The 27,084-nt window shown below is 42.6% G+C and overlaps 1 protein-coding gene across 1 annotated transcript; it reads left to right on the top strand.

Annotated features, from left to right (window-relative positions):
* The first annotated feature begins 1,915 nt into the window (after positions 1–1,915).
* Positions 1,916–26,837, top strand: LOC145405140 (glucose dehydrogenase [FAD, quinone]-like). The gene is made up of 13 exons (XM_080276633.1): positions 1,916–2,078; positions 4,230–4,435; positions 13,479–13,668; positions 14,361–14,495; positions 14,860–14,981; positions 15,409–15,465; positions 19,857–19,970; positions 21,184–21,337; positions 24,104–24,264; positions 24,399–24,576; positions 25,493–25,566; positions 26,269–26,420; positions 26,699–26,837. Exons 1-13 carry the CDS (start codon positions 1,916–1,918, stop codon positions 26,835–26,837), a joined length of 1,845 nt encoding a protein of 614 aa, XP_080132759.1.
* Positions 26,838–27,084: the final 247 nt, after the last annotated feature.

Here is a 27,084-nt window from a genome sequence, read left to right on the forward strand (position 1 = left end):
GTGAAAAGTCTCGAAAGGAGGATGACCAATAATCAGAATGGAAACTAGACCTCCTTGCCCACTAAGTCTTCGTTACTAATAAATCAGCCCTCGAATATGGCTATACTTGCCCATCGACTACGCTGAAAGGAGTTAGGATCTTCGTCAGGTTAGAAACAACGTGCAGAGTTCAGTCTATATATATGCCTCTCTCTCTCTCTCTCTCTCTCTCTCTCTCTCTCTCTCTCTCTCTCTCTCTCTCTATATATATATATATATATATATATATATATATATGATTATTTATTTATTTGTATATATACTACGCACGGTTTGTGGTACTCATATTTCATTCGATATCATGGAATTCAAAATTAGAGCTGTAAATCCCGTCTTTCAGCAACCTTTGTTCCATAATCACACGTTTCAGTAATAAGTATGGTCAGAAAAAGTTGTATTTATGGTCAGAAAAGCCACCAGCACAACCACTGTCACTGATCCTCCGGCGGACCGCCTCCAACACATTTTCCACTCCCGCAGGCTCTTAGGATTTTTTTTTTTTTTTTTCGCTTCACCTCCCCTTTCCATTTACCACACTTCACTTATTTCTAGTGTTGTCAAGATGGCGGGTTTGCCTCAAGTACAGGACTATTTCGATATGTTATTGCCTCAGCCAACGAAGTTGGAGGGAGGTTATATATTTGCCATTGTCTCTTTCTTTTGCAGGCAAAACAGCAAAAAAATTTTTATCAGATTTCAGTGAAATCTACTTGATAGACTGCAGGCCAAAGCTGCCCGTCTCCTACAGTCCACCATCCTCCTTCTCAGGGATAGGGAGGGAGTGGGGGACGTCTGTATAACCAGGCGGTGGAATCGCCAAGTTATATCAGTACATGAGGGCATCCAGGTCCAGCACCAGGCTAAATCATCGAATCTATCATTTTGCAGGCAACCCATATGGATGGAGTCAACGAAGGACTGCGGGGGCGACAAGAGAAAGGACGACATTAACGAACTATCAACGTCCAAGCACAATACCAGAAATTTTTCCTGTTTCACTCTGTTTATGTTCATTCGGTCGAAAGAGACAAGTTAAACGACAGAAATAAGTATAACAAACAAAAAATAGTGCAGAAACAAAGTGATAAGTAAAATAGCAACATTTTGTTCGTACTCAAAATTACGCGGGAAAAAAAATCGAAAACCTGCAAGTAAAAATGGAAAACGTATGAATGTGAAGCATTAAAGAGAACACACTGTCACTTTAATGTTCTGTTGCTTCTAGTCAGTGTCAGAAGGCTAAAGAACTGACTGCGATTAGATGTGGTTATGTGAAGCCCAGTAATAAAGCATTGGGTGGACCGTCTTATTCTGAAGGCATACGCCTAACATAATTAACATGTATGGTACTGTATGTTCATAATTTCAGAACTAAAATAATAAGAACGACAGATTAACAAATTACTTAAAAATTAGAAAATAAGGTGCAGTACACATATACATGTGAAATTCATTGGCTATTTTTCTCTTAATGTAAGGAAATCTTATGCCATACAACACCATGTATAAGTGAAAAATTTTTTAGTTTTCAGTTTGCCAACAAGTAGTTTTTGATTGTGGTTTATCATAGAGAATCTTTGGTCAGAGAAGCAGATGAGTATGAAATTATGGAAAACTATTTGTGTGAATCAGGAAATTAAAACTTTTCCCTTGGCCATTTTGTCTAGAACCAACAGTAATTGTAGTAACGATACGGAGCTTCAATTATTAAATCATATCACCAGTTCAAACAAAGAAAACACTAAACACAGGCTTCAGTGATCAAGTCTTTGCACACGACTTCATAAAAAAAAAAAGAAAGAAAAGGAAAGAAAAGAAACCCAAGAAAGAAATTTTTGTCTAGAAGTTAAGATCGCGAGTGTTATCAGACGCGAAGATGCTGCTCAATTTCTTCAGCGGCCTACCCACCACCCTCACCCTCATCACCCTCCTGCCTCTGGGCCGACACATCCTTAGGTCCATCATGGGAGAGTCTAGGGCCATAGAGAGGAAGCTGAGCAGACCAGAGGCGTTCAACCACCACTACGACTTTATTGTGGGTACGTGAATTTCGTTGTGCAGCTGTATGTACGTGATCTTAGTTGTGCAGCTGTATGTACGTGATATTAGTTGTGCAGCTGTATGTACGTGATATTAGTTGTGCAGCTGTATGTATGTGATCTTAGTTGTGCAGCTGTATGTATGTGATATTAGTTGTGCAGCTGTATGTACGTGATATTAGTTGTGCGGCTGTATGTACGTGATCTTCGTTGTGCAGCTGTATGTATGTGATCTTCGTTGTGCAGCTGTATAGATATGATCTTCGTTGCGCAGCTGTATGTACGTGATCTTCGTTGTGCAGCTGTATGTATGTGATCTTCGTTGTGCAGCTGTATGGATATGATCTTCGTTGTGCAGCTGTATGTACGTGATCTTCGTTGTGCAGCTGTGTGTACGTGATCTTAGTTGTACAGCTGTATGTACGTGTTCTTAGTTGTGCAGCTGTACGTTAACTTTGCTTTACTGTGGGCACGTGGAAGGCAAGCAGATACAGATCATGGCGGAAAAAATAATTGTGTTCAGTACGTACAGACTCATTATCATTAGACTCATTCACTGTTTTGAAAGTGTGAGAGGCGAGGTGTAAAATTAAACAGGTGAAAGTGATGGTTGTGGAAGGGATGGTGACTTCAGGTGTGTGTGTGTGTGTGTGTGTGTGTGTGTGTGTGTGTGTGTGTGTGTGTGTGTGTGTGTGTGTGTGTGTGTGTGTGTGTGTGTGTGTGTGTGTGTGTGTGTGTGTGTGTGTGTGTGTGTGTGTGTGTGTGTGTGTGTGTGTGTGTGTGTGTGTGTGTGTGAGAGAGAGAGAGAGAGAGAGAGAGAGAGAGAGAGAGAGAGAGAGAATAACGCTCTCAAGACATCGTCCTTCTACCTACTGCCGGACATATAAACTAACTCGGCACAGTCACCTCAAATGGACCAGGTACTCTCAGTTTAAGTCTACCACCTGTCATACCAAGCTTGAATTGCCCTAGTTTCGCGTAAAGCTGATCTATCTCATTCTTCCACTTATATACCATTTGGTGGACCCTAATAGACTGATTATCCTGAAACTCTATCATTATTTTTATTTATTTCATTTATTTATAACTCTCCCACTAACACTTCACTCATCCCTGTCTCCACATTCTTCCTCTTGCCTACAGTTTAACAATGGTCTTGCCTATTACGATACTTTGTCTAGTAACACCAATTATATCATTTATCTTCAGCGATCAATACTTTCCGCAGTTACACTCCTATTTCTAACAACTGCCTTCAAGGATGCATCTAAACACAGTGGAGTCATTCGTCCAATTACCTTCCGTTGAGTCCCCTAACTGCCCCTTGATAAATTCCTAAATACCCCCTGACCTAATCATTCCCTTTATTACCCTCACTTCCCTGACTACCTTCATTTCCCTAACTACCCTCTTATCATTCCCTTTAACTTCACTGATTTCCCTAACTACCCTCTAGTCATTTCCCTAGCTACCTTCATTTCCCTAATTACCTTCTGCTCATCGTTCCTAGAGATCACACTGATCCAAGTAACATTAGAAATAGCCACCCTCATCGTGAACAGTGTCATCTTTGCCCAATTTTCAGTTATGAGTGTAAGGTCAGTAGGCAGTGTGGTGTGATGTGGTATTAGTGCGGTGTGGTGTGTGGTAGCAGTGCATGGTGTGGTTTGGTTATGCCGACAGTGGATGTAGGGTCAGCCTGGTGTAGTGTGGTGTGTTACTATAATCCATTCATTTTAACTAGGAGGAGATCTTTCGCTTTTTGTAGCATAGTTTCTGTAGCTCTGTGGCAGTAAAAACAATACAACGGCTCAACATCACCTGCACAGACCTTTTTCGTTACTAGTACCAAATTCTAGAGTTATAACAACATTCACGATAGTCTGATGCCAATTTTACACCTAGATAAAGTGAACAGAGTATAGTGTGGTACGATTACGGTGTTGTGCAGCCAGTGGGTGCGGGGACAGCGGGCAGTGTGGTGTGGTGTGGTACATGTGTGGTACTGCTGTGGTATGATGTGGCTGTGCTAGCAGTGGGAGTGGAGTCAGCAGGCAGTGTGGTGTGGTGTGGTGTGTGCTGTACTATTGTGGTGGTGTGTTGTGTAATGTGGAGTGGTACTAGTGTGGTATGGTGTGGTTGTACCGGCAGTGGGTGCAGGGTCTGCGGGCAGTGTGGTGGCGGCGAGGCTGTCTGAGGTGGAGGGGTGGCGTGTGCTGCTGATAGAGGCAGGGGGACCGCCGCCCCCAGACACCTACGTCCCTGGCCTGGTCTCCCTAAACTACTTCCGCGGCAACATCAACTGGCAATACGTCACCGTCCCGCAGAAACATGGCCTAAAGAGCCTCAGAAATAGGGTAAGGAACTTTATTTTTCCCCATCCTTCTATTTCTGGGGCGTTTATCACAAAAACTTGAGAGTTCATTACAGGCCAAAGATCTCCTCCTTCATGTATGAACTCTGAATGCTCTCCTATCTCTGTTTTTTTTTTTTCTCTCTGCTGTAGGTTGTAACTCTGATACCCTGATTTTTCATCTCCTATCTCCTTTATGATAGACGTGCCCATATTATATTCTGCTTTTTCAATTGCAACGATTATATCTTTTACTTTTTGTATCTATAACTCTAACCGGATTTCTCTTGAGACTGTATTTAACATAATACTCTCCACTCCTATGAAAGCATTTCTAATGTTAGGTTCCGAAATTTTTTTGCATCTATATGTACCAGATAGCTATGTGTCTTGTGCTGATAAAATTTTAATTACAATATCTGCACCACAAGGTACTGAACGAAAAGGGTTTGTCTGTAATCAAGGGTGTGTACTAAGCTTAAGAGTTTCATTTGCTTTTCAGTCATTTATTCTTTTCGGTTATTTATTCTTTTGTGTGTCCATCATCGGTGTCGCGGTATATATTTGGTGTGGGTCGGTTTCACACCTGATACATCGTCTGATAGGTTGATTGACTGAATGACTGATTGATTGACTGACTGACTGACTGCATAACCTCCCAAAACTAGCGGCGCAATTGGCAAGGTCATACGCTGCCGGACCTGCTACATCGAGATCGTGGATGTTTTCTGTCGTCAGCCTGGACATAACAGACGTGTACTGGGTGGTCCGTAAATAACACTTCACTTGCAGCTCGCCTGATGGTATCAATGTTTTAACGGCTCAGTCTGCTGTAATGGGGGTGGGGGTGGCAGTGGAAGCCGAAAATTAATAAATGATGCAGGACAGACAATGACGCTGAGTGACTCGTCATGGCAGCACACGAAATATTGCCCGGCGGTGTGGAAGAGGAGTGTTATTTATCGTCTCAAAGTATGTGACTGGTTGGCTGGATCTGCCTAAGCTAATTTTTTACAAGTGAAAGTTAGCATTACCACGGACAGCTTAAATGGGGAAGACAATTAACATTAAGACTTCCGCCTACGCCAGGTGGGTTTCATAATTCGCATATGTAATTACCTAATCACCCCAGAGCTTTATAAAAATATACACTTCACACTATTTTTAAAGGATTTACTTATTGTGGGCGTCTGCTGCATGGTTCTTCGGCACACACACACAAAAAAAAAAGTATTTAAAACTTGTCATGCGGCAAAACTTTCTCATGTTCAAACTCTGAAAAACTGAAGTGTGGTCCATCATCAACATCAGAATTTAGGGAGCTCGTTATCTTTCTACCGATACGGCCAGAGCAAGGAGAGAGGGACTAGGGAGGCGACCAGGCGACCGACAGAAAAGGAAACAAAAAGTTCCACGCGCGGGTACAGAGAAGCACGTGTTTCAAAGGTTAAAGCAGAGACAAGATAAAAGAATGAATATAAATTAAAGGTTCATATTGCTTTCCTCTTACTCAGCACGCTCCCCCTCCTGGAAAGTAAAAGTCCTCCTTAATGGACTCCTCCTAAGGGGACCCCTAAGGGGACACCTCCTAAGGGGACTCCCCTCCCCCCGCGTTAAGAATCACTGCGTTACACAATTACCTCTCTTTTCCTATCATGCACCAAAGTATTCACATTCTCTCTCCATTCACCAGCATATTTTTTCTCTCAACAACCAACACACATCAGAATTTAATTTCTGACGCGCTTCTGACTAACATCAACAAAACTCAGAATCAAACTTCAGTGTTCCCATTCCCTATACTAAACTTCATTCTATGGCATGAAAATCTGAGCAAGACAACTAAATAAATTTCAGTGGGTGGATCAGAATTCTATAGTGTGAAAAAATGACCTAGGCAATTACATCAGTTTGTGCGGATGGGTCAGTTTCAAGAGTTTGGAAAAGTTACCTAGACAACTATATCACTTTTTTTGGAATGGGTCAGAAATCTATATAATGGAAAAGTAACCTTGGCAACATTTTCATTTTCGATGGTTGAGTCAGGATTCTATTGTATGGGACGCTGACCTTGGAAACTATATTATCTACGGGTGGGCCAGAATTGTACACTATGGAAAAGTAATATACGCATCTAAATCAGCTAGTTTCTATGGGTGGGCTTGGGTGCTATTGCATGGAGATGTGACAGGCAACTGTATCAATGCCCGTAGTGAAAATTTAATAATCTCGATTGTAGCCGGCTTCCACTGACAGCAATTTCCACACAAATATTAATGAGCTTTTATAATAATTTGGTAAACTCTTACTTATTGTTCGATGTTTGACTCCTTCACTAAGCGGCCAGTATATGTTGTGCAGGTGGAGGTGAAGTTGATGATGGTCACTATTTTAAGTTATATCCTGTATTCATTTTTAACACAACTTTATATCAACATTATTATTTTACTTTAACACGTCTTAACCCGCAATGTCTTAATATTTATGGCCACAAAGTAAGGGTACGATCCCGTCGATGTTGCACAAACACGGTACTGGAATAGTGTTTTTTTTCCTCTCTCTCTGTCTCTCCCCCCCCCCCTCTCTCTCTCTCACACTTCACTACTTCGCAAGGTTTCACTATTCGAATTATGGATCTTCATATTAATCCGGAGTATCTTTCTAATCCGGAGTATCTCGGAATAACTCGTCATACTATAAATCATCTTGAACCATGAGCACCGAAATGTTTACTTTAAGGTGAACTTTGATATTTCGTCCGAGTATCTTTTTAGATGGCTTGGAAGTTGAACAATAGACGGTATACAAGGGAGAAAATATTTACAAGTGAGATACTGATTTCTACTGTTTCAAAAATAGATTCGCCACTGTGCTGAGCAACTATTATACGGTAATACTTTTGACACACACACACACACACACACACACACACACACACACACACACACAGTAATACTTTTGACACACACACACACACACACACACACACACAGTAATACTTTTGACACACACACACACACACACACACACACATTATCAATATCCCGCCACCAGATGGACCTACCCAGAACCATGGCCAACTGTGCATCGGTAATGGGAGCATGGCGATGACGGCCACATAGATATCCCCAATAATAAGTCACCGTAATACAAACCACATCGCACTGCCGTCCTCACCTCCCTCGCCACGGCCTATATATATCAGTATTTATGAGCTTGGACCCGCCTCACTGCATCCATCCGCCTTATTGAAAGTGCAGGTGCAGACGTAGTGACTCTGTCTATCTTTTTTTTTTTTTTTTTTTTAAATAACAGAACGGAGGAAGGAAAAACAAATGGGGGAAAAAAAATAATCCATACACCAGATTACTGGTGTCCTCTGTTCATAAAATATCTGTAACAGTTAGCCTTGAACAGTTGTAGGTTGAAATTTGGAGGAAAACAACTCTGGGGGAGCGAGTTCCAGAGAGATGCAGTTCGGGGAATGAAAGAATTCTGATAGGCAGAAGTTCTGCAATATGGTTGAATGACATTCCCGTCATAAGCGCTACCAGATGCCCGTGTAGCACGAGGGAAGGCATGGAGAGGTGGCACCATGGACGCAACTTCGTCTGAGCATTTGCCAAAAAAATATCTGTAAAATAATGCAAGGAGGCAACATTCCTTCTTACTTGCAGGGGAGGTAGTTTATATGTAATGGCAGGGTTGTTAATGATTCTAACAGCATTATTCTGAATTTTGTCTAGTTGTCTTAATGCAACCTCTCCACAACCATTCCACAAGGGTGAGCAATATTCAAGCTGAGAGCGCACATGACTCTTATAAATTATAGCTAACTGCTCATCGGCGAAGAAGTTACGGACTCTGTACAATAATCCAAGTTTCTTTGAGGCGGTTTTAGCAAGTGATCTGACATGAGAGGTCCAGCTGAGGGCACTGTTAAGTGAGACACCAAGAATTTCAATACTTTTGGAGATGGGAATATTAGTAGCACTGAAGGTAATGTACGAATCTGGTAATATCTGTCTATTAGTAAACTGTATATATTTAGTTTTACTAGCATTAAAAGAGACAAGGTTGTTTTGTCCCCATTCACTGATTGCAGATAGATCTTGATTTATGGAGATGGCTGTACTGAGTTGAGAGGTAGAGATATTAGACTTTGTAAATGGATGTCTGAGTGTGAATGAACTATGTAGTGTTGAGTCATCTGCATATGAGTGAATGGGATTGTGAGTGACAGATAAGAGATCATTAATATGAACCAGAAATAGGGTTGGCGCCAGAACTGATCCCTGCGGCACGCCGGCGTTAATTGAGTGGAAATTCGAATATACATCATCTACTTTTACTCTTAATTTCCTGTCACTAAGATAAGAAGAAATCAAAGGAACAAAAGACGTTAGTCCAAAGCAAGGGAGTTTGGACAGCAGGGAACGGTGCCATACTCTGTCGAAAGCTTTAGAGATATCAAGAGCTACTGCATGAGTTTCTCCAAAAAGATCATTTGATTGATGGATGGTATGAGTTAAGAGATTGAGTATGTCAATGGTGGATCTACTGTGGCGAAAACCGTATTGTCTATCACTAATTAAGTGATTGTTTATTGTTTCCTTGGTGGTGGACAGGGACGCCTTCTTGTGGTGGCACTGATATATCCAGGTTGCTCAACTGCCTGGCTAAACAGACGTCCCTGAACTTCTTTTCCTGCCCCATAAATGGAAGATGGAGAGCCGAAGATCAGCGTAAGTCTGCAGTCCACTGAGTTCACGTTTCATAAGAACCTGGAGCTAAAATTAGTCCTACTTTATCCTTTTTTACTCCATCTTGGTAAAATTGCCATCTCTCCATCTTGAAGTCTGAGTTGTATCAATATATTAGCATTAGATTCTAACGCTTGTCATGAAGAAGTGCTATGCAACGGACGTAGAGCCACATCCTTGTCTTTCCTGCCACTGAAACACATAAGCTGCATAAAGGACGAAAATCTGAGCCAGGTTAAAGAGAAAGGAGTATACCAACCCAGTTTTATAGTTTTCCTCGACCTACCCTCTTCCTCAACTCACACTTTCTCTTTCCAAGTCGTTCTGATTCCCATTGTCCTTCACACGGCAGATTTCCCACCCCTGTGTTGAGATGGGTACGCAATCTACCAAGACAGACAGACAGATAGACCTTCCTCCCCCTCCCTCTCTCTCCCTGGCTCAACAAGACAATCAGGCTTGTGAAATTTCTACTGTGTTTATGGGTCCTTAACGTCAAAACTTCTATTTTTATCATCATCTTTACTTTCCTCACTCAAAATTGTTGGGCTACACATTTTTACGTCAAAAATAAGATGTAGTATTTTTATTTTACTGGCAACGGTAAGCTATTATTTTGAACTGGCAAATATCGTCTACAGAAATTTATTACCAAATGCCAAAATTAAGCCGGACACCAATGTACACATGTCCGACCAGAGGCTTTTGCTTTTTTTTTTTTTTTTTTTTTTCATTTTCTTTTTCCCTCTTTCTTTGTTTTCCTTTTTCCCTTCTCTCTCTCTCTCTCTCTCTCTCTCTCTCTCTCTCTCTCTCTCTAAGAATTTACTAATCCACATAACTACATGATTTATTTTCCATAATAAGTATGAGATAGTCAAAACAGTACAAATATTCAGAGCCACCAAATGTTCGGCAGTTATAGGTGTCCATCGTGGACTACAAAAACGACTTCAGGCGGGTGTACTTTGGGTGTCAAACAGATTTTTTATTGTTATCTATTTATTTATGTAGTAGTAGTAGTAGTAGTAGTAGTAGTAGTAAGAGTGCCACCACAAGAAGGCGTTTCCCTCCTGCACCACTGGGCTGATTATGTGCTGAAAGAAGGAGGAAAAGGTGTATGGCTGAAAACGAGGAAATTCGGAAGGTAGGATGGAAGGAAGGGGTGGAAAAGTTAATGGTTAAGGGGTGTGAGTTGGAGGGAAGGCAGTCTAATGGCAGAGGAGTGAGTGACATGAAGGCGATTTTTCTGCGGCTACCTCATCCAGGATTAAGGTATCTGGTTTCAGTTCTAAGACGTATTTTTTTTTTAGTATTCTTGCTGCCTACACACGAATCTGTTTAGGTAAAGGGAGACGTTTGGTACTTACGGTGTCATTGAAAGCTACGTTTAATCCCCTAGTTCGAAAAGTCTCCCCTGAACTGCAACAAATGGTCTTATTTTAGCAAAAATGAAAATAGGTCACTGAAGAAAGGGGTTTAAGTGGATAAAAGTTCGAAACAGTCTCTCTGGAGTCTGTTCACGATGGGGTTCTGTTCCGCAAACGCGAACAAACTTTAAATAGAATGTTAAAAAAAATGTGTGGGGGGGGGCGATGTGTTCCACAAATTCCTCAGATTCAAGTTATTTCGGAAAACACTCCAAAACTCATAACTCAGTGACTCAAGGCAATTTTATTTACTTAATTTAGAAATTTGCAATAAGCGTAGGGATAAGCCAAAGAATTAAAACAGACGTCTCGTTGTAAATAGCTTAATGTTGAAGGACGAAGTGGAGCAAAGAGAGAGGTAAGAGAAAGCCGTCGAATCAATGTCATCGTGGTAAATGGGTTACTTTTGAATGGAGTGGAGAAAGGAACGTAAGGGTGGGTGTGGGAACTGGAGAACAGTTCACGTGTTGAAAATTAAACCGCAAAAGGGAGGATAGAGGTGGGAAATGAAGTCAGCCACGCCCTAACTCCCATGAAAACCTTCTGTTTTTAAGTGTTTTTAGAGCGAGAGCCACTGACCTATATACTTCCCTGTGTGTTTAATTTCAAACCATCTCCTCCTGTTGTATGGATAATGAGGACATTTTTAAGATCCACAGTATGATGACGTTTCTTCTTCCTCTTCTTCTTTTTCTATGGCATTTCTTTCTTTTTTCTTCTTCTTTTTCTTTCTTTTTTCTTTCTATCTTTATTTCTTTCTTCTTCGTCTGCTTCTACCTCTTCTGTTTCCTCTTGTTCTCTTTCCTCTTCCTCCTCCTTTTTCTTCTAATTCTTCTTCGTCTCCTCTTCCTCCTCATCTTTCTCCTCCTCAGCTGAACATTGACTTTACGAACTGGAAGGGCTGGATATACATAGTCTCCATTATCTCCAAGTGTACTGGGGGACTTTTCCAAAATGAATAAAAGATCCTGAAAGCAACAAAAAGGAACCACAACCTGACGCCAAGAAAGTCAGTGTGCCAAGAGCAGGTCCTCACGTTGTTTGGATCCCGGTGTCATGATTAACCTGTTTACGTAGCCAAGTCGCACCAGAAGGCACCAGATTTTTTCCCAAAGATTCCGTGTGCCGTGCTTGTAAACTCTGGCGTGTGTGTGAGCAATGAACTGGCTTAACCACAAAGGCGTCAAGGCGTAATGAAGGAGTGGGATCTTGACTACTGTGTGTGTTTGTGGTCCGTCACGTCATCTGTGGTGGTGCTTCTGCTTTCGCTCCGTTTTAGACTACACTTCTTTTGAGTGATGCTGGGTGCAGGAGAGGATCTGCTTGACTGTTTTTATTTTCTCCATATATGGCGTGTGTGTATGTATGTGTGTGTGTGTGTGTGTGTGTGTGTGTGTGTGTGTGTGTGTGTGTGTGTGTGTGTGTGTGTGTGTGTGTGTGTGTGTGTGTGTGTGTGATCCCCTCTTCTTCCCTTTATTCTCTTCTACTACTATTACTACTACTGCTGGAGCAGCAGCAGCAGCAGCAGTAGTAGTAATAGTAATAATAGAAGTAGTAGTAATAGCAACGATAATAATAATAATAATAATAATAATAATAATAATAATAATAAAAACTTCGTGCTCGGTGTGCAAGGGTCAACATGCTCCGCGGTGAATGCATTGAGCTGTAATATTTGTGAGAGGATGTGGTGAGCGAGGGAACTGCCCGGTCATCAAATTGGGATGGGGATGGGGTGGCGGGAATGGTGTGGGAGGCAGTGGAGTACGATGGTGTGGAGAGGTGGGGTGTAGGGTGGAAGGAGGGGTGGGGTAGGATGTGGTATGGTGGTGTGGGTGGGATGATGGGGGTGGGATGGGATGCTTGGGTGGGGCAATGAACAGTATCCTGCCATGTCACCTCACCCTCCTGCCTTCATCTCACACCTCACCTGTTGCATCACTTGTACCCATAATTCAGTCAAAATATAGTCTTCTTGAGATTTTGCTGTGCTTATATTTATTATTATTGTTAATATTATTATTATTATTGTTATTATTATTATTATCAGTTTCCTCCCTCACTTTATTTATTGTGTCAGTGAATTTTTGAGGGGCTTCATTCTTCACTCTTTGTGAGTTTGTTCATGGTCGGTTCGTTCACATCAATTCATCCACAAGTTCATTCGTCCATATTTAGAATTTATTCTCGCGCGCACACGCACGCATGCACGCACGCACGCACACACACACACACACACACACACACACACACACACACACACACACACACACACACACACACACACACCATTCTCGACTTCTTTAAACAAGGTTATGATGCATTACACCAAAGATTTAGTCTATATAAACTAGTCCTAACTATTCATAAACCTTAATAAGTTCCATAGGTAAAATTATGACCAAATCTAGTACCACATGAGGTATTCGTCAATTCTTATGATAATTACCTAGTATTTCAAAGGCTTTGTAAGTATAGTGCGCTAGTCAGAATTCGCCTCCTCCCTTAACACCTGCTCTGTGTTGCTCGGTTCGTCAGCCATGGGTGAATCTGTCTCATAAATCATTGCACACTCTTGGTTTGTCTCCTGGTTCATGCCACTTTTGAACAATTATGTCTCATAACTCACACTGCACTTCACTCCACACCTGTGTCATGTTACGTTATTTCCTCGTCTTGCTGTTGGTATTCTCTACTGTTGTTCCCAGATTTTTTTTCTTTCTAGTCAGGCTCGTAATATACCACCATATATGGATCATGGATAATCCATGTGAGTAAGTGTGAGAGAGTGAGTCTGAATGAATGAGTGAGGTGGGTGAGATGAGTGAGTGAGTACGCCCATATATCTCCTCCCCAGCAAGCGGTAATCCCCCACGCACGTGTTGTTGGCGGGGGCAGCACGACGAACGGAATGGTGTACGTGCGTGGGAACAGGCGGGACTACGACCACTGGGCTGCCCTCGGTAACCCCGGCTGGGATTACGCCAGTGTACTGCACTATTTCAAGAAGGCCGAGGACTACAAAGGACCCACCACGCCTTATACCGGTTAGACCCATATTGTTTCAACTTTCTAAGGCTCCCTTGAACCCCTCTCAGCTGCGTAAAATCGTCTGGCTCCCATCTCAAGACAGGTTCACCTTAATTGGCTCATACTGTAGACGCACACATCATTATTCTGACTCTCACTTTATCGCATGTGCAGATAATCCCACCATTTCTTAAACAGGTTAAGATATCTGTTGTAATCTTCCTCACTTTTCTCTTTTACAAAGTGAGTTTTTCACATTCTGTGAGAATAATTCCATCGCATGTACAGTAAACAGCTCAATCAAATTGTGCTCGTCAGTGGACACAGCACTGACTTACTTATGTACGAAAATGCATTTACCTATTTTTGTAACAAGTACAAGCTGAGTTTCAAATATTTAATGTTGTTTTATCTGTGTAACGTTCTAGCATTCATTCCTTACATTTGCTGCGCCTCGCCATGTGGAAGCACCCTGATCCGACCTTGGCGAGACGCTGTCCGCCACAAGGAGGCGACTCCTTGTTTGTGGTCGATGAGTCTGGACAGACAGACAGGAGTAGAGCAACAACAATTTACATTTTATTTTGTCAACACCAGTGAAACTGTCTTATTTTCCATAACGTACTTCATCTAACATACACTAACTACAGCTGTAATTTAGGCCCTTCACCGATGGGGTTGAAATATTACTTGCTTCTTCTTCCACCAGCGATTTTCCACGGCAAAGGAGGGCCATTGGGTGTGACGCCTGAACCCAAGACCGGAAAGCTCGCCCGTGCATTTCTAAAGGCGGGCACGCAACTCGGCTACGACATCGTTGATCCTAATGGCGCACAGCAAATGGGTAAGACTGCTATAGTTTCTTCACCTAACCTTGGCCCAAATTTATCCTGCTGCGGCTTATTTCATGTAGCTCAGAGGCAAAGATAATATTAAGGTTCTACATCCTTTACACGGCACATCTTCGTGACTGGCATTATATTTGAATATTAATATGTTGTTCTGTTTGTCAAATTTTCAAAAGGAGAGTTGGCAATCCTAGGCCAAGTTAAAGTGAAAAGAATATAACGGTATTTATCACTGGCCTCATTTTTACATGTTTGGTACTGATAACTATCCCCCCCCCTTACACCACACACACACACACACACACACACACACACACACACACACACACACACGAGACCCACTATTCCATTACACTGCAGGGTTTGCGAGCCCTGAGTACAACACATGTGGGGGCCTACGGTGTTCGACGGTGTGGGGTTACCTTCGTCCCGCATCGTCCAGACCAAACCTCCACATCCTACACTCCGCCACTGCCCTCAAGGTACTATTTCACCCCTGCATCGTCTGGCGTTTACCTCCCCTTCCTGGTGAAGCTGAAAAGTCCCAGAACATAAAGCAGTGTGTGACAGATGGACAGGTGCTACAGACTCCAACATTTTTCGTCCCGTGCTTCAGAATGTATAGCAACAATACTCTGAGGGTCAACTAATCAAATCCTTTAAGTGCCAGGGTATCTCAAGTCCACAATGCAGCATGGTCTTGGCGTTAACTGAATACGTAATGGCCTCCATAATAGTAAAATATTTATTACTGACAGTTTTTTCTCACTTTGACTGCCAGAATTTCTAACAGCTTTACAAAACTACATGACTTAAATTGGAATTAAATACCCGATTGGCGAAAGATTAACAGCATAATCTTAATGTAATCTTAGTTGCAACACTCACTTCTACCATCCTTCCTCACAGATCCTCTTCAACAAGCACAAGCGAGCAACAGGTGTGGTCTACAGGTACAGACAACAAGTAAGTACCGGCCGGTGTGGGCGCATGAGTTGGCTGCAGGTATGGGGTAAATGGTGGCTGAGTCCGTATAGGGATAGCCTGCTGTTCTAATGGGCGCGAGTTCTATTCACAGCCGGGGCAGGGAACAGATTAAGAATTTGATTTTGTTAAAACAGACTTTACTAATCTAATAGATGGTATGCACTGACGTCATTAAGCCCCGCCCCTAATACGCGTGGTCTCGACTCTGGCCATGGCGAAATGTAAACAAATACTGGTAGGATTTCTTCCCCTCTAGACACATAACAGTCACTCACATTGAGCTCATTCAGTATGACAGGAAAAGTTATTGATGGTGTTCATACATCAAATTATGTTCTTCAGATGTTGAACTCTGAATCTGCGTCTCGATATTGTGAAAAGTGCAAGGAAATAGGTAATATGGACTCGTATAACATACCGCAGCACAAGTGGAAAGACATAACAACTCTGCTTGATGGCGATATAGCAGACTTACGCCACAGTGACATATACCAGTACTTAATAAACTTCAAAAACGTATATAATCATAAGGAACTGAGAGCATACAGAAGTCTGGAAGCCTACAAGTACTTTGTTGCTGGATGGGTCAGTGAGTTAAGCCCCTGTCACATACGCGACTCAAGGCCTGACCGCGGCGGGACTCAAGGTCGTGTCCTAGTTGGCTCCCACGCCTCCCGATTGGCCCCTAATCTAATCTGCTCATGACTGCCCCACTACTGGTCGTGACATCCTCAAAAATGCAACCAGATCACAAGGCGACTGTGAGACAACTACAGGGCGACCATGGGGCGACACAGCAACGAGTCTTCAAATTTGAAAATTTAATGGATCTTTGTCAGCCACAACTGCCCAAGAATGCAACAAGACTGCGTGACGCATTCGAGGAATGCACGACGACCCCCCCCCGAGCATCCCTCTTGCGCTTTATACGCCGCTCGCTTGCTGGCACGCAGTTGCCATAAGTGACTGGTGTTGCCAGATCGTCGACCGTGCCCGGTTTACCGCCAAGACTCTTGGCGTGGTCTGGGATCGGTCCCAGCCCAGTTGTCATGTGGTCTGCTTGTGGTCTGCTTGCAGTTGCCACGTGGTCGTGAGTCATGATTCTAAATCGCCGACTGGACTGTCAAAATACGTTGCATGGTCGGCTCGGGGTCTGGTTGCGGTCTGATAGTGGTCTGGTCGTGGTCGGCGACTCATTACGCAGTCGTAACTTTTTTTTTGCAGGCGACTGCATGGTGACATGCAACAAACGCATCACGACGCATCCAATTGAGCTAAGACTGCTTCAGGACTGACCTACGACACTCCTGACTACGATACAACTGTGAACCGACTTTTGGAAAGTCGTGAGGTGGCCACGATTTTTTAACACACGCGTTAAAAATTCGTGAGGCTCGAGGAGTCGTCCCAGTGGCTCACGACCGCCCTCCAGAGTCCGGGCTTTGTCAGAGAATCAAGGGACGACCGATGACAAAAGCCGTTACGACCTTGAGTTGCGCCACGGTCGGGCCTTGAGTCGCATATGTGTGACAGGGGCTTTACTCATAGCAGACATCATGCAAGGGAATGCTTCTTCAGTGTGGATCATAACAGTCAAGGTATTTTAATGAAGTTCGTCTGTTTATGTCCCGAATTATGTAATTTCCATATGAATCCAAATTTGATGAAAGCCCAAATAGTTCATATTTGTCTAACCTAACCTAACCTAACTTAACCTACCCTACCCTATCCTTCCCATCCCTACCCAACCCTAACCTAACCTGAGCTGCAGCTATAACATAATGACAGCTCTCTGGGTTTATTTACAGCTGAGAAGTCTATGATGTTATATTTTTTTTACTTTAAAACAATGGTAATCTTTTCTTCAAAACAACTTCATAAATTATCATGAAATTCGGTTCAATTTCCTTGGGGTGGAAGTGCACTTGGGTGTTCTAGGATACTAGAGCTCCAAGCTAACCAATCGACCATAAAAGATGCTGAAGGATTAGTAATGGTTAAGAATTTGTCTAACAGAAGCATAACAGCAACACATGTACATCTCTTCTGAAATTATTTGTCATCTAATAAGTAATACAGTGAAAAAACGACAATCCTTCTCCCCTCAAAAATACAGTATATGACCATCATATCCAAACTTAACCTTTATCTTTTATCCTTCCAAAAACAGCAACAAAACATGGTAGGGGAACACTGTGATAATTCTGAGTTAGGCTTCATGTGTGGACCATGGTCTGCTGCAGTGGAGAAATGCCTAACCTTGCCCAGTCTTAAGAATGAAATAATCCACATATCGGTTATAGTGTTAGCTATGCCATAATTGAATAAGTGTGTAATACTGCAGGAGAGAGCGAGTGGTTAAGGACAGACATTAAATTAGTAACTAATTTCATGTATGTTCTTAGTCTCTCCCTCTCTCCTGCAATTTTACACACCAATCGATTCAGTAATGGCATAGATAACTACACTAACCAATGTGTGAATTTTCCACTGGACTGCGCCTGAAATTTTCCTAAGCCCAGTCTCTGTAGAACACCAGGTATTTATAAAGTTTCGTTAATAGTTTAATACAATATTTAAAAACTTACCTGATATGAAATGTGCACCGCACAATCTGGCATGTGAAGGCTGCCAAACCTTTGAAGTTGAACCGACTGCTGCTCTCTTGACGACATTTACCCACAATTTCCTGTGATTTATAGCCCTTCCAGGCCCTCCTTTTCTATTTCTAGTCTGGGCAGGAAATCTATAAAAGGAGACATTGTCTCTACCTTCCTTATTTGAGCAGCCGAATGCACAACACCACTTCACCAGTGCCAGTGTTGCCACTCCCAGAAATGAGAAAAACCTAGACAGCTACCTCAAAATCACCTAGACGGGGCCAAAAAACATAGATGAAAAATACTGAAAATTAACAATGTAAGCTTAGTATACACCGTACTATATACTATCAAAAAAGCATATAAACTAAAAAATTACCTTCAGAAGTGACGGGATGTGGATCGTCAGTATCAGATTCGTCACTTGGTTGGCCAGGATGAAGAGTTAGCACCTCGTTCTTCTTGATTCGCTGGTGACAGAGGCCACTTTTCAAGTCATTAATGAGAGACACGGATGGTTCCCATTCATAACATGGCACTTCTCGACGGGCTATTGCTTGCTTAGCATGAGTCTGTTTGCAACTGTACTGTAATGCAACCTGTTTGTTTTCTTGTTCTTTATCATATTTATTTTTGAGAATACTCTCTCAACACATGCTGACGAGTGGGGCAAAGCCAGAAGTCCACACATAAATTTTGACAGTATATCAAACTTTGACTCATTATTGCCGTCGGAGTTGCTTATTTTGAAGCCTGGTAAAACACTAGAAACCACTATCCTTGCTAAATAATACTGCACTGGTGAGGCACCCGATCGTTGTCACTAATATGGACTGATGCAGCGCATTCCCACCACCCACACACCCGGTCCAACCATGTTCCTACAGGTATCGTTCCTGTCAGACTTTCTGACTTACGGTGAGGGTCCGGGCCCCGGGAGAGGGAAGATGTAGGAAGAGTATGAACAAGCATTACATAACAAATAATTTCTGACTGGGTAACGAAGAAATTGACATCAATAACGAGGACAAAAATCTATTATTTAACATTTGAGCCCAAACTTCCACAAAAAAAACATAGATTAATGTTTTTTTGTAAAAAAAAAAAAAAAAAACACCTAGGCACCTAGGCCGACCCAAAATAACATAGATCTAGGTGGAAAAACATAGGAGTGGCATCACTGTTCACCACCACGGCCAGCGGCGGTTTGTTATTGTTTATCAGGGGATCGTGACGTCACGTGCGTACCATCTATACCCACCGACATGTTAGAACATCTTTTCCAATATCAGTACAGCAGTCCTATAAAAGACAGTCCAAGACATATATTAATGTGGACGGTGGGTGTTAGCACCGAAGTGGTGACATTTGGAACTGTGTGATACATGGGAGGACTGCATCTTTGGGACGAGCTCACGTGGGTGTAAGGGGGGGGAGGGGGACGGGTGTAGGTATGGCTGTGACGTGGGTGTAGGTGTGGTGGTCATGTGGATGCAGGTATATAACACACTCAATAAAATGCCACATTTTCTCACCATTTTTTTTTTTTTTTTTTTTTTTTTAATCGATGAAGTGCACTGCTTTACATAAGAGTTTTGCTAGCCATTAACCTTGACAGCCCGAAAGAATCCTAGTCTCGAATAAAGCTTAATATTTTGTTTAGTACTTGGCAAAGTAATTTCATCAAAGGCCAACACATAATTCTTTCTTCAGTGTAATAACATCAGTCTACATCCCATTACCGTCAGCATTCTGTACGTTGTTCTAAAGGTGTTGGTAGCCAGAGCCCAGCGTGAGGTTATACTGTCGACGGGGGCCCTGGCATCACCCAAACTACTTATGCTGTCAGGGGTCGGTGCAGCGCAGCATCTCAAAGATCACCAGGTACGTACAGACCCCGGCAAAAACTTCGTTCCTCCTCATGACCTGCGATAACTCATAGCATAGTCTAAATGAAGAATGAGAGACTGACTAGAAGAGTATGTGAGTGAGATGGAAGGGAAGCGGGGGAGGGAGAGACAAAGGATGAGATAGAGAGATGGAGTAGAGAAATATATTAGAGTGGGGGCGAGTTAGGAGGGTAGCCAAATGGCAGAGGACAGGGCGACATGGAGACGATTTGTTTGTGGCCACTCATTACGGGATAAAGGCATGTGGCTATAGACAGTAAAGTTGAATTCAGTCACAATAACCTACAGCAATTAAAAAGCTACTTCTAACTAATAATTACTTTTAATTACCAAAATAATACTGGATAATGTTGTGAACTACTGAGGGGAAGGTAGAAGAACGGAACTTTTGCAGGCAAATTTACACGGTAAAACAAAGACCTCTCCCGTCTCTTTCCACTCTGACTCATTGGCTCGTAGCCTGTTTCATCCAATCCCACAAAAAATCTGCGACTTTCATACTGTCCGTCTTGTTCTGTCTCTTCACTTACTGAGTTTCGACTGTTATCTTGGTTGTCCATCTACTATCTATTCTATAACAATCGTATCCTGCCCACATCCATTTCTGTTTATTTTTTATTGTTGTGATCATATCCCATTACTACGAGTACACTTAGCTACAGTGCCAGCACAAAATACAAATAAAAAACAATCTGCCAATCGACTTTGCCCACATTGCAGTGCACGTCACCCCCACATCACAACACTTACAACATGCATTACACTATCACAACACAGGCATTTCTTCAACATAAACTCGACAAAAGACCCCTGAGAACGAATCGAAGTCGTAGATTGTGTACTGTCCACTGGGTTCACAACGAGAAGACCCTGGGGTTGCAACAGCAACAAGAACAACTACGTTGCAAGGACCGAAAGTTTTCTTTCCTTTTACCTTTTCTAAATAAAACCTGACACTAGTACTACGTCACAGCCACAGTGTAGAGACTACAATGTGGTCACAGCAGTGTTGATAAAGGTCTCAGTGCTGGTGGTGTCACAGCAGTATCAGGTAATGGTGGTGTCAGAAGTTAGGCAATAATGTCAGTACTGGTGATGTGATAGCAGCTGTATCAGGAATAGTGATGTCAGATAATGATATGATTGGTATCAGTGGTAATGGTGTGTAACGTGAATTTGTGTCGCAGGTGAAGGTGGTGGCAGACGTGACAGGCGTGGGTCAGAACCTACAGGACCACGTGGCGGTGTATGGGCTGGCCTGGACCGTGTCTCGCTCCACTTTATCCATGGACGACACATTCTCCTTCCCAGCCGTCTCACAGTACGTCCACCACAGAAAAGGTCAGTCCTCGAAAACCATATAGTATTAGCATCTTTCATTGGATGGAGCGAGCGTCTTGTATAGGATGGAGCATATTTGTCATTTTTTATTACCTTCAGACGATATTATTCAGCTTAGCCAATCAGGTAGTGAAGGGGTTCATGAACATAGGAATATATGAACATGAGAAGAGAGGATAATTGCAGTAGGCCAGCTGACCCGTGCTGGGCAGCTCCGACAAGAGTGTGATTAAACTACTAGAATTAGACAAGGATAGTGAAGAAGGCTGAATGACTAGAGTGTATGTGAATGAGGTGGACGGGGATACCAAGGATGATATGAGGGGATAGAGTGGCGAGATATATGAGAGAGGGGTGTAACTTGGAGGGAAGGCAGCCCTTTGGAAGAGGACGGAGTGACGTGGAAGCGATTAATATGTGACCACCCCTTACAGAATTACGGCGTCTGGCAATAAATACAGACACAAACAGTCTCACTTCTAAAAATAGAGTACCGAGCAACCCCTTGCGTGAGGCTGATCGATACCATAGAGATTTTAGTTCCCTTATTGCCCAGTTTAACCCACGGTTCACGTTCAGATACGGTTTCAACAACATAATATACTGTATGTGCTGGAGGGGGTAACTTTTCCTCAGGCTGGGAAGATGGCATTTCGTGGGGACTGATGACTCCGTACAGTGTGGCCTTCAAAGCAGTAACACTAACCTCTGTACTTTTTGATGTTGATGGCTTTTATATAGTTTATGTAGATTACTATTTTTAAAATACTGTTTGTATAAAAATGTGAAAGCCATTGTTTTCGTTTCAACCAATGTTTGTTGAAAGAACATGTACTGGTGAGGTGCAGTTATTATACTGTACTATACCCCATACATTCTATAGTCAGACTCATTATCCATCCGTTCCACGCGTCTAAATTTCCCAACGCTTCTCCACATTAGTTTATCATACTAATTGCTTAAGACTGTATAGAAGTGCATCTTTCAGTATCAATGCAAATAACCCACGAAATTCATGGGTCTACAAAAATAGGTTCACGTTCAGATGAGCTTGGGTACAACACAATATAGTGCTGGAGAGGGACAGCCTAGGCAGGTGTGGCAAGATGCTAGCTCGCGGTGCCTGATGACACCATATCGCACAGCCTTCACAATAGTCTTACTTATTTCTTTAGGCGCTATTGATATTGAGTATGATGTATTTTCTGACGTTTATTGTTTCAAATATTGGCTTTATGATAAAATTTGAATCCCATTGTTCACTTTTCACTAAAAATATGTTGATGGGAAAACAAAGTTAAATATCTGTACAGCAACTACCATTTACATTATTTTCGTTTCCACATCATGGAAGCTACACATCCGTTATATATCATCATGAATGTGTTACTAATGTTTTAAATAATTCTCTCTGAGCTAATAGGGTCAAAAGTGTATTTCCTGAAAAATATATGCACTATGGTAGAAGTGACTGTGCCGCGTTTCTCTGAATTTTAAAGGGTAACTATAGTAATTGTATGATAGCCTATATTTCCTTCAGAAAATTTCTCAGGCTTCATTATCAGCAAAAGGGGTTACACACAGCTCTAACAAAGAAATGTGGTGAACGTGGGCTGCAATCCACACTGAAGAAATTTGTGAAGTGAGGACGTGTGACTGATGGAAACCGGAGTAGAGGAAGGAGATCAGTGGAGAGGAGAGGGAGATCAGAGGAGAGGAGTAGGTGTTGTGAAGAAAGGCGAGGGATGCTTAGGTACAGCTGATGATAAAGCTTGCCAGGTTTTCAGAATGGAGTCAATTCATTTTTCATTTTTTATTCAGTACAAGCCCCAATACTCCGAGGAACGTGGTCGCTGAAGGCCAAGCTGGAAGTAGTTCAGTCATACAGTCATCATGGTCACCCTTTACAGTTTGAAGTTTCCACATCCACTGCTTGCATTATACCCACAGAATGCACAAATACACATTACACTGCATTCGTGCAATGTGAGAGATTTAAACATTATCCTTTGCCGTTATGATGATGTATTTAAGGGCCGTTTAGGTCGCATAATGTGGGAAAGAAAGAGTATAATGGTTGGAGTTTCTGCACTTCACTGTTCTCATTTCAACGAACTTTAGCTGGATGGGAATGAAGGGCTTGCATTTTTAACAAAAGTTAAATTTTAAGAATGATATACTACACAAAAATAAATAAAAATCATTACCAGTAACTAATAATGAATTCTTTTAATACTACTGTGCGGGCCATACCCTAATGAGTTATCAGTCGTCGCTAAGTACCATCTTGCAATTTTAGAGTTCGATGTCCCTCTCCAGCACATATATTGTGTTGTTGTTGTAACCTCATCTGAATGTGAACCCTATTTTTGCAGACCCATGACTATCATGGGTTGTGAATATTATTAAAAAGTACCCATTCTAGCCTTACCTTGGGGTGGCTGAGGATACAACTTTTAGAGGTCTGAATGTGAAAGTTAGTATGCTGGCGAATTTCAAGTCAGACTTGATTTTGTATTCGATATAAAGCCCCAGCCATCTTAAGCCTGGGGTTGCAAGTACTACTACTACTACTACTACTACGACTTGACTTGGTACTTGAGAGGGATGCCTTCATGTGGAGGCACTGAGATAATTTGGGCAGTTCCACAAACCAGTTACACAAACGTCCCACAATTCCCTATTCCCCGAACGGAGGGTGGTGGACTGTTAGTGTAAAACGAGTATAATACCACGGCTCGGCTTACCCGTTCTTACACACAACAGGTCCGTGGACGGCGCCCTTGGGAGAATACGCGAGTGCATGGGTGAAGGTGGGAAAGGAAGGAGATCCACACTACCCAAACATACAGCTTTACCTCTCACCCGCAGCCTTCAGTATTGACATGGGGCTCTTCCTGCCGTATATCTACAACTTCGACCAGCAGGTGAGAGAGAGAGGGAGGTAGGGGAGGAGGAAGTGGTGCTGCAATGTTAGTATTTTGATAATGTTGAAAATCTGTTCATCGCATATTCACGTACTGATGCTTCACCTCCCCCCACCCACTCTGTATCACCACAGCGGTTCCTAGAATACGCACGTCCGCTCTTCGGTCGTGCAGGGTTCACCATCAATCTCTACCTACTCCGTCCCAAATCCCGCGGCGGGGTATTTCTGCGCTCCCGTCACCCACTCGACCTCCCTGTCATTGACCCTAACTACCTAAGCCACCCTGACGACGTGAGGGACCTTGTCGATGGTAAGTACTTGTCACAATACAGTACAGTACAGTACAGGGCATCAGACACTGAACTCATCTTCCTGTTGCCATGTTTCGCTATCACGGAAGCTCTTCACAGAGCAATACAATTAGCCTAATCATCCATTCCATACCCACATTACACTTTCCATAATATTTCCATGTTCATATGTAGATACATGTAGCCTATATACAATATAATAAGTGACAGGTTACAATGCATGTGTAATATAAACTGCCGTGAAGTAGGTCTGTCTAATGATCGGTAGTTTTATTGATTTAGACATATGTATTCATCATACTTGTTGTGTAGTATATAATATTCTTGACATGAACTGAGTCTGTGAGTCGGATATTGCAGTTACCCGGGTTGTAGATGTAAAACTCTACAGAGGCTTTCAGTTACATTTGTAAATAACTACAAAAATATTATACGAGTTCCATTGTAATTAACCACAAGCATAAGCAAGCCGAGTCACGAGTTCCGATACAGGCAACTGGATACAGGCTGTGAGACTGGGGAAGGGAGCAGGTGATGAGTTGGTGGAGACTAAAATCACTTCTACAAGATCAATGGGCACCTGTGATATCCATGCACACTGATTGTCAGTTTTGAAGCGTAGTGGCGAAACACGCCATAAACAATCGAGCAGAAGCAGGGATGGTGCTACAGTTCATCACGTCTACACGATCATTTTCCAAGTATTTTCTGTTATCATATTCCAACGCTACACGTGCCCAGTGATCGTGCGGTAGGGTCTTAAGGTAATCTCACAGGCCAGATAAAGGAGACACGGCCGTAACAGTGGGTATGCAATTAATCATAGAGGTAGGGTCTCCGGTAACTTGCTTTGATAACAAATTGGGTAAAGGTCGCAAGATTGTTGTACAGGTTACTATGGCGTTGTGTCGGCAGGTGTGAAGCTGGTGATGGCTCTGGGCAACACCACGGCTCTCAGAAAGCAGTTCAAGGCTCATTTCCACGACACGGTGAGTCTACATTCTGTCTACCACTATTACAATTGAAGACTGCTGTACATAGTGCTGGTGAAGGATACCTTCACGCGGTGACACTGATATGGCCTGGCGGTGGAGCTGCTAGGCTATACAAAAGTCCCTCAACCACCTCCCTATCTCCTAAAAGGAGGATGTGGTCTGCAGAAGGGGAACTCTGTTCTGTTTTCCACCCGGTTCACGTGCAGAGGCACATGGGGTTGCAACTATTAATATTACAATCGTAGTTTACTGTAAATATATGTAAATAACTGCATGCTGTATATAAACCTGTAAAAATGTATGTTAGATATCTTTTGTGCATGTATATATATGAAACTCTGACGTTCAAACTGTTGTCTTCAAAAAAATAGGCAAGTGATAACCGATTTAATTTGTAAGAAAAATTTCACTGAACATTTTATACTAGTTCTATATTTTCGTGTGCAGCATTGTGCTGTAACAATATTAAACCGGTTGTTTAGTAGGGACAGTAATTTATGATAACACTAACATGGATCCAGTCAATATCGGACGTGTTTCGTACTCCACATATCCTCCAAACTGATGATGATGATGACAGTGTACGTGTGTGGTGTCGAGGTGTGAGGGTCTGACGGTAGGGTCAGTCAAAACTGGACATGCTTCGTGCCCCACATACCCTCCACACCTAAGATGATGACAACGCTGTATATTTAGGTGCTGCCGGGGTGTGAAGGTCTGGCTGTGGGCTCTACTAAATACTGGACGTGCTTCGTGCGTCACATGGCCACTACATTCTGGCACCCTGGAGGCACCTGCAAGATGGGGCCTGACAGTGACCCCCTGGCTGTGGTAGACCCCAGGCTTAGGTGAAGTGGCCCTCTTGTATTCCCGTTTCCTTCATGATGTACTCCTGATTGCATCATAATTTTGATTTTAAGTTTATTTAAAGAGATTATTATTATCATTATTATTATTATTATTATTATTATTATTATTATAACAAGTAATTCTGACCTGACCTAACATCTCAACATTCAGGATGGAGAACTGTCAAATTTAGACGAAGCTACAGAGAAAGGAGCATATGGCAGAGCAAGGTGTGTGTGTGTGTAGCCTGATCTAACCTATGTGGTGTGTGGTGCAGGGTGCGTGGTGTGCGGGGTCTGCGGGTGGTAGACGCGTCCATCATGCCGGTCATGGTCTCCGGCAACACCAACGCCCCCATCATCATGATTGCTGAGAAGGCCTCCGATCTCATCAAGGAGGACTGGCACCACTACTGACATCACTGACTTCATTAGGACTGGCACCACTATTGACATCACTGACTTCATTAGGACTGGCACCACTACTGACATCACTCTACTGACTTAATTAGGACTGGCATCACTTTTGACATCACTCCACTGACTTCATTAGGACTGGCACCGCCACTACATCACCCCACTGACTTCATTAGGACTGGTACCACTACTGACATCACCCCAATGACTTCATTAGGCCTGGTACCACTATTGACATCACCCCAGT

Source organism: Coenobita brevimanus, chromosome 7 (genome assembly GCF_032717465.1).
Source record: "Coenobita brevimanus isolate Jiangsu-jjx chromosome 7, ASM3271746v2, whole genome shotgun sequence".
Lineage (NCBI taxonomy): Eukaryota > Metazoa > Arthropoda > Malacostraca > Decapoda > Coenobitidae > Coenobita > Coenobita brevimanus.

Coding starts and splice junctions, on each gene's coding strand:
- LOC145405140 (XM_080276633.1), top strand. CDS start 1,916: ATGCTGCTCAATTTCTTCAGCGGCCTACCCACCACCCTCACCCTCATC. Junction 21,338..24,103: donor GTACGTCCACCACAGAAAAG/GTCAGTCCTCGA, acceptor TACACACAACAG/GTCCGTGGACGGCGCCCTTG. Junction 25,567..26,268: donor AGGCTCATTTCCACGACACG/GTGAGTCTACAT, acceptor CTGTATATTTAG/GTGCTGCCGGGGTGTGAAGG.